The sequence below is a fragment of the Myripristis murdjan genome, chromosome 20 (assembly GCF_902150065.1).
Source record: "Myripristis murdjan chromosome 20, fMyrMur1.1, whole genome shotgun sequence".
NCBI lineage: Eukaryota > Metazoa > Chordata > Actinopteri > Holocentriformes > Holocentridae > Myripristis > Myripristis murdjan.
This window is the reverse complement of record NC_043999.1, coordinates 3,531,128-3,542,153: the sequence shown is the minus strand read 5'-3', so window position 1 is coordinate 3,542,153 and position 11,026 is coordinate 3,531,128. Positions and strand designations below refer to the sequence as shown.

General features: G+C 43.2%; 1 protein-coding gene across 1 annotated transcript in view; it reads left to right on the top strand.

Annotated features, from left to right (window-relative positions):
- The first annotated feature begins 240 nt into the window (after window positions 1-240).
- Window positions 241-11,026, top strand: part of rreb1a (ras responsive element binding protein 1a) — an 89,634-nt gene continuing 78,848 nt past the window's right edge. The window contains exon 1 of the mRNA XM_030079737.1: window positions 241-828. Coding sequence (XP_029935597.1) covers window positions 789-828 — 40 coding nt within the window. The 5' untranslated portion in view covers window positions 241-788. The remainder of the gene's footprint in view (window positions 829-11,026) is intronic.

The following is an 11,026-nucleotide window of genomic DNA, read 5'->3' as shown; positions in this document are numbered from 1 at the left end:
TGTTAGTGCGTAATTTGGCGAGTTTTTTTTTTTAAATTCATTGAACTCCATCTTTAGCGCCGACGCTGCTGACAAGTTTTATTTCTTGGATTGATAAGTAATGTGGTGACTGCTCTTACCGGCGGTGAAAGGTAAAAGTACTCCGGTAATGCATGCGCGTGTGTGTGCGTGTGCGTGTGTGTGTGTGTGTGCGTAAAGAGAGAGAGAGAGAGAGAGAGAGAGAGAGAGAGAGAGAGATGCTTGGTGGCCACGTCCCCTTGGAGACTGGAGAGACAACACGTGATGAGCTTTACTTATCAGGTTTAGAGGGAGAGAGACACCGAGACACACACACACACACTGAGAGAGAGAGAGAGAGAGAGAGAGAGAGAGAGAGAGAGAGAGAGAGAGAGAGAGTGAGTTGGGAGTCCGGGGAGGAATAAAAAAAGCCCCAACAACAAGAGTATTTTCCTCTCCACGACTCTTTTTCTCTCCGTTTTATCTCGCCCGCGGAGGGGGAGAGAGAAAGAGAGAGAGAGAGAAGAGAGAAGACAGAGAGAGGAGGAGAAGCAGGGAGGAGGAGGGGGAGGAGGAGAGGGAGGAGGAGAAGCCGGAGTAAAGTTTGTCCAACTTTGCACATCCCTTCGGAAACGCCATTTTGATTCCTCTCCTCTCCGGAACAAGTTTGCAGCCTCTTTTTTTCCCCCCCTTCACTCTTCATCCTTTTTTATCAGCCTCGCCATCATCCCCGTTCATCATCATCACCACCACCACCACCACCACCAGCCACCATCATCATCCTCGCCACGATGTCTCGGCGCAAGCAGCCCAACCCCAACAAAGTCAAACGTAAGTCTCCTCTCTGTGCAGTTTTTTTTTTTATTATATATATCCATCCTGCGTTCATTTGGCTGCTTTCCTCGCCTCTTTACGCACGGTTCCGTCGATGTGTGTGTGATGTCGGTCGCTTTACGGGCCAAGTTTGCAGTTGTGGTGCTTTTTAAAAGTTTAAAGCAGAGATGTGCGGAGAAGGCCAGGGAGGGAGAGGAGTTTTTTTTCTCTCTTCTCTTCTCTCTCTCTCTCTCTCCTCTCCGTGTTGCTTCCTAGTTTGATGCGCATCCAAGCGGTGGAATTCAACCCAAGTCTCTTCCTCATTCAACTCGAGTTCAACTTCTCGCCACAAAACAACTTGTTTACGGGCTTTAATCGCCACTTGGCCTCGTGTTTTTGTCGTTTGGTGGGGGGGGGCTTTTATTTTGTCACATCGTGCCGCAGCGGGGGCGCTAGGCTAAAGCGGCGGGGGTTCAAAGTCTACTCGCCCGGACTCGAGCATCCATATCTCGCGTGCACTTTGGTCGGAGCCTCGCTGCTAGTGGCCATGTGTAAAGCTACCAGACACCGCGTCAAGCTGCACGCCATGCGCCGCGCCGCTTCCGCTCGCCCCTTTCAAAATAAACCACTTGTTGAGCAAAAGATGTGCTAAGCTGCTCGCAGCAACAAATGGATGTCGTGGAGCACTTTAATTATTGATGACTGATGTCGTTCGGCTTTTCGTGCACAGGAGAGAGCTGGCACGTTGATGTAAACACGTGTGATTTAATTATACAGCTTTGTGTCACGGTGATTAGTCATACATTGATGTGGGATGAGTTTTAGTTGAAGAAGTGGTGATTTCATGCGTTTTTTGCATGTGGAAGTGATTGCTCTGTACGTGTGTGGTTGTTTGCATTGTCACCAGAATTTGTCCATCCGTATGAATGCATGTTTATATGTGTGTTTTATAATGATTTTGGACTTTTGGGACTTCAAAAAACTGTTTTAAGCAACACATCAATGTAGTCATTCATTAGTTGTTGTTTTTTTAAATGAACTTAGCTCACCCTTTTGTCTTCTCCTTAATTTGATTTAATAAATGCAAGGCACGTACATGTCATATTTGTTTAGTACAAAAATGTTACATTAATGAACTTTAAAACAAGCACTCCAATATAAAAACAGTGACTCGTTGCTTTAGCTTGTTTTATTTTGTAAGGCATATCGCGGTGACTTCCGCTCACGTCTTCGCGAACAGCGGCCGGCTTGACGCCGTGGCGGTGACCTTGCCCAGGCATATTTAGCCACAAATGGAGGCTTATTCATTTACAAAGTCACTCCACCGGCCTCGGCGCACGTCCGTACCGGCGGCTCGGTCGATGTTGTCGCGGTTCGGCCGCAGTTTGGCCACTTTTCCGCCGCGTTTCGGAGACTTTTTTCGTCTCCGGTTACGCGCAGCATCGACGTGACGCCTGTTGCATCCACCCCCCTCCTCCTCCTCCTCCTCCTCCTTCCCCCTCCTTATTCTCTCTTTTCTCTCTTTCGACATCATCCACCGCTCAAACCACCGTTTTAAAGGTGAACCCGGGCCTTAATTCTGCATTTCTCGCCCTCTCTCCTCACTACTTTGTTCACTTTTTTTGCCTCCGCGACGCCACTTGGTGTGTTTTTGGCGTCGCCGTTCGGCAGCAGCGCGGAGGATGCTGGACGGCTGCTCAAACGCATTACTGTAGTTTTTTTTTTTTTTTTTTTTTTTTTTTTTTCCACCAACATTTTTTTCTTTACTGTGCCAAAGAGACTTTCTTATCTCCCATCCCTGTCAATAATTGATGGACGGGGTTCGGTTTGGGTGTTTGACGCGCTGCACCCATTGGAGAAGTGATGAATTGATGACTTTTTTTCCTTTTTTTCTCTCTCTCTCTCTCTCTCAGTCTCTCGGGTTGAACTGGTTAGATAATGGTTGCTAGGGAATTTTTTTCTTCCCCCTCTCTCTCTCTCTCTTTCTCTCCCTCTCTTTCTCTATCTCTCTCTGTCTCTCTGGGTGTGTTGGAACTTTTAAACTCGAGTTACACCGAAGCAAAACAGCTCTAATATTCCTATAATATTCCTATAATATTCCTATAATATCCTCAGAGCGACTTGCTGTGTACTTTTGTGGCACTTGAAGTGAGTTTTGGGCTTATAAAACACCATAAAGTGGCTCCTGTGGTGTTCCTACAATGATCCTGTATGGGCTTATGTTGCTCATCTTTTATGCAACTCCTATAATATTCCCACAGTGACACCATATTTGACTTTATAATGACCTCAGTGCGTTTGAAAGTGTCTTTATCTCCTCTAATGCCTCTGTAATGTTTATATAAGTGGTAGAATAGGTGACTGTATAGTATTTTTTATTTTATTTTTTTACCTTTTAAGCTGTTGTTGTGCCAGTACAGTGTTGCCCTGCTGTGATCTTTGTGTAGTGTCTCTGCAGGGTTTTATCACAGGGTTATTATAGGGCCTGCTGGTGGGGACAGGGATGCAACCGGTGCAACCTGCTGCATGTTTTGTGGCTGTTTTGGATGAACCGAGGTTTTGCGGGGGAGGGGAAGAGGGGTGTATTTTTGGGAGATGGTTGAAGCATAAAGTGCCGCTCTCCTCCTCCTCCTGCTGCTGCTGCTGCTCTTGCTCCTGTCAGGAGGAGCAGGGAGGAGGAGGAGGAGAGATCCGGATGAGCAGTTAGCATTCCATTACGAAATTCAACACTGAGGCCGAGCTGGGCCCTCGGCGACAGGCGCAGATCTCTCTCTCTCTCTCTCTCTCTCTCTCTCTCTCTCTCTCTCTCTCTCTGTCTAACACACACACACACTCATACACATTCACTCATGCAAAGATGGACCAGGCACGTTTTGCTAAGGGGAAATTTTTAACTTGTCCCTCTACCCATTATGAGTAACAGTGGTTGGTGTTTTCTCAAATGGAGGTCTAGGGTGTGTGTGTGTGTGTGTGTGTGTGTGTGTGTGTGTGTGTGTCTGGTGTGTGGTTTAATCAAAAGTGAAAGCCTGTCACTGAGTGTGTGAATAGGTGAATTTCATCTCATGGATTCCTGAAGCTCGGGTGCTGAGAAAAATTTTCTGAATTTCCGTCTTCTGTCGTGGAAACAGGAAACTATCTTATGTGTGTGTGTGTGTGTGTGTGTGTGTGAGAGAGAGAGTGTGTGTGTGTGATCTTAACATGCACAGTTTTTAGAGGATGCTCCCTCCCTCCTGTAACTCTTTATGGAAAGACTTTTGAAGGCTGTCAGGTTTGTTTGTGGCCGATTTCTTCTGTGTGGTTTCGTTTTTAATAGTGTTGATGGCATTGCGGCGGCTGATGATGTAGTCGATGATGTGTCCCTTAACACACACACCACACACATGCCACACACACACACACACACACACCACACATACACACACTGACACACTCAGACACTCATGCACAAAGAGCGTCTTGTGTGATGGGCATCCTCCATTGTGAGTGCTTTTTTTTTTGTGGGAACTGTAACACACACACACACACACACACACACACACACTCACACACACTCACACACACAGAGCCTGCAGTTATAGTCAAGTAAAGGCATGATGCAGCATGAACGGAGGGAGGAGGGATGCTTGTTTTCCTCGTTCTGCACAGGTGAGGAAACAAATAAACCGCCTGCCGTTCACTTCAGTGACAAATTTTATCTTTTTAATTGAACTTTTTCCAGCGTTTGGCCTGTAAAAATGATGATGATGATGATGATGATGATGATGATGATGTCAGCTGAGGAAGTAAGTTAATTTGTCATGTGCACAGAAGAAGAGCTGCACAGTAGGAAGCTTTTATTTTGCTATAAACCAGCAAACAGTTAAACATTATGGACGATATTCGTGACTCGACAGTGTGGATCATATGCAGTTCAGACTTTATGAAAAGCACAATAAAAGCACAAGAAAACACAAAGAAAAATAAATAAAAACACATAGACAGTGTACAAAAGTCATTCCACGATAGGAGACAGAGCAGATCCATAAATAAACAAAAAAATAGGCTATGCAAGAAAAATATAATGAAAAAAACAAACAAACAAAAAAAACAGATAATACCAAAAAATAACATTCACAATAAGGAAAAAAAAAACATTATACCTAGAAAAAAAGACATCCCACACTAATGAAAAAAAAAGAAAAATAAATAGAGAATACCTTAAAAAATGGACACCTGACAATAATGGCCCTTTTCCATTAGTATCTACTCGGCTCGACTCGGCTCGACTCTACTCGCCTCGACACGGTTTAGGTGGTTTTCCATTACAATTGAGTAGCACCGCGCCGTGGGTGGAGTCGCCGGCGCACCGTCCAGCTCCCTCTGGATTCTTTGGGCCGCCACAAAGCTCAGAAAAGTCTCCACGTCTTTATTTGACCGCGGTAGCGGTGTGCTTGCCATTTTCCGACTTTGACAACTTCACTGACGATCAATGCGCACGGCCGCTGTTGCCGTCTTTTTTTTTTTTTTTAAATGTCGGGTTTTGTTTTCGTGCGGGAGTCGCTCTCGTCACTCCCTGTCCAATCAGTTGCCTGCACCGCGTTTACGTCACATTTTCAGCTCGACTCAGCTCGACTCAGCTCGCTTGGAACCCCGGCTGAGTAGGTGCTAAATGGGACCTGCTAGCAGGTACTACGACCTAATGGAAAAGCTCTTAAACCGAGTAGAGTCGAGCCGAGTCGAGCTGAGTAGGTACTAGTGGAAAAGGGGCATAAGTGAAAAAATAAATTAATATCTAAAAAAAAGACAAAAAAAAAAACGAGACATCCCGCAATGAAGAAAAAGAAATAGATAATATCTAAAAAATAATTTAAGAAAATAAATACAAAAATGTCAGATAATCGTGATCATGTCAAAATGCGCCATGTGACCAAACACAAAGTCAGTGTGTATTTAAATTGTGCAGGTTGATCAGAATACCTGAGGAGTTCTTTAGCAACAACAGATGAGTGGTATTTCTACCAGGAGACAAAAACAACAACAAAAAAAAAAACATAATGAAGTGTTGGGTGTTAATAAAACCTCCTGTGAACACAATACACACCGTGCAGGCTGCCCCAACTGTGTGTGTGTGTGATGGTTTTTTTACACCCAAACTCTTCAGCCTGGATTTTATTTTGCTCTTGGAGCTGCGATAATGTTCGCTAACATGTGCAGGGCTGCAGAATTATACACAACATTATATTTTCTGTCAGATCAGAACCAAAAAAATAAAAAATAAAAAAAATCTCTAAAAACAGATCTATCAAAATGAGCCGCGTGACCTTTTGCAGATTCAGTTTGTAAAGTTCTACTGTTGTCAGATAATAGTAGATTTTAGATTGTAAATTTATTTTTCCTCATATTGATATGTATCTATTTATGTACATTTAAGCATTTAACTAATTATTTATGTCTTGTGTATTTATATGTATTTTTTTTAAATTTTGGAGTTTTATAATAATCGAAATGATCAGATTTATATTGAACGGTGATTAACGGTGTTTACGATGTGTGGGTTAACATGTAAAAGAATGCAAGTTTCTCTCTCTCTCTCTCTCTCTCTCTCTCTGAGTGTGTGTGTGTGTGTGTGTGTGTGTAAACAGGGCTGAATGGGAGTTGCACTGGGCTGTGTTGTTCCATAGGGAGAGACATGTAGCGGCCTAATTAAAAGCTCTCATCCTCCTCTGAGACCTTTTGTCTGCACATTAGCCTCCATTTATCCTACAACACCCCCCCTCCCCTCCCCCCATCCCTCCTCCTCCTCCTCCTCCTCCTCCCCCCATTGATCTCCATCGTTTCAGCCACATGATGAAGCTTCATCAAGTCGTCAACCAGCTACTGCAAACAAAGCAGCTCCAACTCCTCTGTGCTTCTTTCTTTCTTTCCTCTCTCTCTCTTTCTTTCTGTTTCTTTCTTTCCTTCCTTCCTCCTCGCTCGCTGGCTGTCCGGTGAGAAGCTTTGTTCACTAAATCAGAATCAGAAACACCGTTTTGATCCCCGAGGGGGGAAACTGGGTCAGCTGCAGTTGCTCAAATTCTCAGGAGAAGAATATACCGTAAGCAGAAGTGAAATTATAAGAAAAGGGAAAAGAAATACAAAAATATGTGCATCAGTAATTTGTAAATAAAAAAAAAAAAGAAGAGAGGAAAGTGTGTGCATTTTGTGTTAATATGTGCATTAATCCTGCAAAAACATAACAGTATACAAAAATGCACCCTGATACTCCACACACACACACAGAGAGAGATACTGCCCAGTCCAACAGTTCAATAAACAGCTGAAATGTCCTGCAGGCTGTTCACTGGGGCTGCCTGACCCTCAGTGGAAGGATTTAGTTAAAAAAAAAAAAAAAAAAAAAGCTTTTAAATTGCACAAATCAAAATGAATATGCTAAAATAACAAGTGCACAAGTTCACAATGAAATTAAATGAAATTAAAAAAAAAAAAAAAAAAAAAACACAGCATCCTCCCTTGTGTTTTATTATTTTTTTCTCCTCATGAACGTCTGTAGTATCTTTTAGCTTCATTTCTAGCTTAGCGTAGCTGTGACTGTGTTAGCATGCTGTTAGCATCTTTAGCCGGTCACCCCAGCGGCTAACCTTGCTGTTAGCCGCTTCCAACTTTAGCATTTAGCCGCAGCACATCATAGCCTCTTTTACGTTAGCTTGGCATTAGCCAATAGAGTGGTGAAGTCCTGCCCCTTCCGGTGGGCCCCCATGGGACCTTTCGGAGCGAAAAAACTGAATGGCGTTCAATGGACAGAAAATAATTATTTTCTGGTCCCCCCGTCGTTATGCCATGGATTACACAAATGTTGTTTATAGGCTTAAATAACAAATTTTCATGTCAAGAGTTTGACCGTTTATTGCTCCATTGTTCAGTTAAATGCTGCTGAGAAAACACAGATTGTCCGCGTCTCCGAGGGCCGACGGAGCGCTGGGCCGGGCGGGAGGGCGAGCGGACCCCGCCGTCGGGCCGAAAAACTCAGAACCTCGAAAACTCAGAACCTCAAAAACTCAGAACCTCAAAAACTCAGAACCTCAAAAACTCAGAACCTCAAAAACTCAGCGCGGAGCAGAGAAATGGCCATGTCTGTTGCAGGCTTCCAGTGCAGGTGGTGACGTATATCATTCGCGTGGAGAGCAGCGAAGAGTTGTAGTTCACAAAGCGGGCTCACACAAAACCTAACATTATCAAAATTCTTCTCGCTCAATTGTAGTCTTCTTTGCGTGAAAAATTATCTTTAAATATCACAAACAACATATGTGAAATCCATGGCACAATTCAAACGGGACCAGAACATAATTTTTATCTACCCATTGAATCGTATTCATGATTTTTTGCTTTTGAGGCCCCATGTACTGGAAGTGGAAGGGCGGGACTTCACCACTCTATTATGTTAGCTTGCCATTACCCTATGCCAATCAAAATGTATAGCTCGTTAGCATTAGCTTTGGACATTTTCCTCATGTTAGCCTGCTGCTAACAGATTAAATTCAGTGTTTAGTAGCGTAGCACAGTGCTAACCTATGTCATCCTGCTCTTAGCTCACTTCACTCAGAACCAGTGGTGTGTTAGCATTAGCTCTAAGCACCTTGTTCATGCTATCCCTGCTGCTAACTTACTAAACTCAGTGTGTAGTGCTTTAGCATCGTGCTAACGTATGTCATCCTGTTGTTAGCCGGCTTCACTCAGAAACTATGGCATGTTAGCATTAGCCACATCCTCTATCTGTGTGGCTGTAAAGCACTGTGGCATTAGCAGCAGCATCCTCTAACCTGATTATATTATATTAGCCTGCTACATTAGCCTGTTAGCCCCTCTCACCGACAAGGTATTGCACTTTAGCATTAGCGGTAGCCTCATTTAGCCTGTGTGCTCCAGTGTCAGTCAGTGTGCGTTAGCCTGGTTTAGCGTTAGCGCTGCTTGGAGGAAGGATGACGCTGCAGAACGACACACACACACACACACACACACACACACACGTTGCATCACAGCTCCAACTGTAAACCCCCTGACGTCAAAACGTTTTGCTCCAGAGACTCTGCTGTTGCATAACGTTTTCAAAACTTTATTTTAAGTCCGCTGAGCTGCTGTGATGATGATGATGATGATGATGATGAAGATGAAGATGATGATGATGATGGTATCAGAGCCACGGCTGCAGGATAAACAGAGTGTGTGTGTGTAGATCAGATAGCCTCATCTGATCCTGTGCATCAGGAGCAGCCCTCTGTGGGTTAGGCAGCAACCATCCACACACACACACACACACACACACACACACACACACACACACACACAGTGTCAGCTCCACAGATGGGGTGATGTGGTGACTGCCTCTCTCTCTCTCTCTCTCTCTCTCTCTCTCTCTCTCTCTCTCTCTCTCTGTGTCAGTCTCTCTCTCCCTGGCCGGGCCACTATTTATAGACCCGCCTTTTTTAGATAAGATTATGTTCCATCCCCCGACCGGCCAGGAGGAGGAGGAGGAGGAGGAGGAGGAGGAGGAGGAGGAGGAGGGGTTAACACTCGGTTAAGAAAGGTGTGGAGAAGGTAGAGAGCAGAGGAAGTGAGGGGAGGAGGAGGAGGAGGAGGAGGAGGTCAGGTCAAACTCCACACACACACTTCAGCTGAGGCTTTAATCATCCAGTGAGGAAGGTGTGAGAAGTGAAGCCTGAGTCTGATGGGAAAGTGATCAAACTTCAGATGTTTTCCTCACTGGGACCTGCAGACGAAACAAAAACAAAAACAAAAATAGAAACAAAAAATTAAAGATGATTTTTTTTTTTTTTAAAGAAATGAACGGAGGGAAGGAAGAGCGTCGTCGTCGATGTTGTTCGCTTGTTTTTACTCGATAAAAGACTGAAACCAGCCGATCAGAATGAGAACGGTGTGTGAGCTGTGACGCTCAGAATGAGTTCAAAACAAATCGTTGCTCATCACTGATTGATTGATTGATTGATTGACTCGTCAGTGAATCGATCAGCTGGTCATTTAAGCCTCAGTCACATTTTGCAGACGAGGGTGGAGATGTTGGGGTGCAGTTTTTTTTTTTTTGTTTGTTTTTTTTTTTTTTTTTGGCAAGTGACTAAAATCATCAATCCATCGTTAAAAACGTCGGGTCGATTGATTATCAGCTGATCAACCCATCAGTCCGCTGATTGATCGCTTCAGTTTGTTGTGATTGTTTTCGAACAGGCCGTGTGAGGAATGAAGGTTTACAGTCCCATCTCTGCAGCACACACACACACACACACACACACACACACACACACACAGCCGTCACACTGCTGAAACTCATTTTGGTTTGGACGGGGCCTCAGCGTCCCACATGGAGCCTTCCCAGCAGCAGTTTGGAAATCTGAAAGTGTGTGTGTGTGTGTGTGTGTGTGTGTGTGTGGTAGATGCTGCCTGTGGATGAGGCTGCAGACTGGGAGGTGTGCAGGATGGGTGTGTTTGTGTGTGTGTGTGTGTGTGTGTGTGTGGAGGGGGGTGTAAAGTGTGCGAGTGTTTTGAGGTGAGAAACCAAATGGTGTCTTTAAACACCCCTGTTCTTCTTCTGTGGTGTTTGATGCATAATGCAGCCCGCGTGTTCGATTTCAGCTGGTGACTGTTTGTCATTTAGTGCATAAAGTTATAAGATAATGATCCAAAAATTCGCAAAAAGAAAAAAGGAAACGACCCGAAATTCAGCAACCAAAAAAATCCTGAAAATTAAAAACAAGGAGGAAAAGAATTTATTTCCCTCTGTCACATAATTTTAAATAATTTATATCATTATAATAAATACAAACGTGGAAATTTTCCTGAGTTTTTTTTTTTAAATTAATTTTATAATATCCTTTTTTTTTATTATTTAATTTAATTTTTTTTTTAGCTAATTTTCAGGTCATTTTTTAAGTTTCAATGAATTTCTTGCCAGTCAGTTGCGCTCTGTCACATAATTTTAAATAATTTATATCATTATAATAAATACAAATGTGGAAATTTTCCTGAGTTTTTTTTTTTTTATTATTAATTTTATAATATCCTTTTTTTAAATTATTTAATTTTTTTTTTTTTAGCTAATTTTCAGGTCATTTTTTAAAGTTTCAATGAATTTCTTGCCAGTCAGTTGCTCCCTGTCACATAATTTTAAATAATTTCTATCATTATAATAAATACAAATGTGGACATTTTCCTGAGTTTTATCATTAAT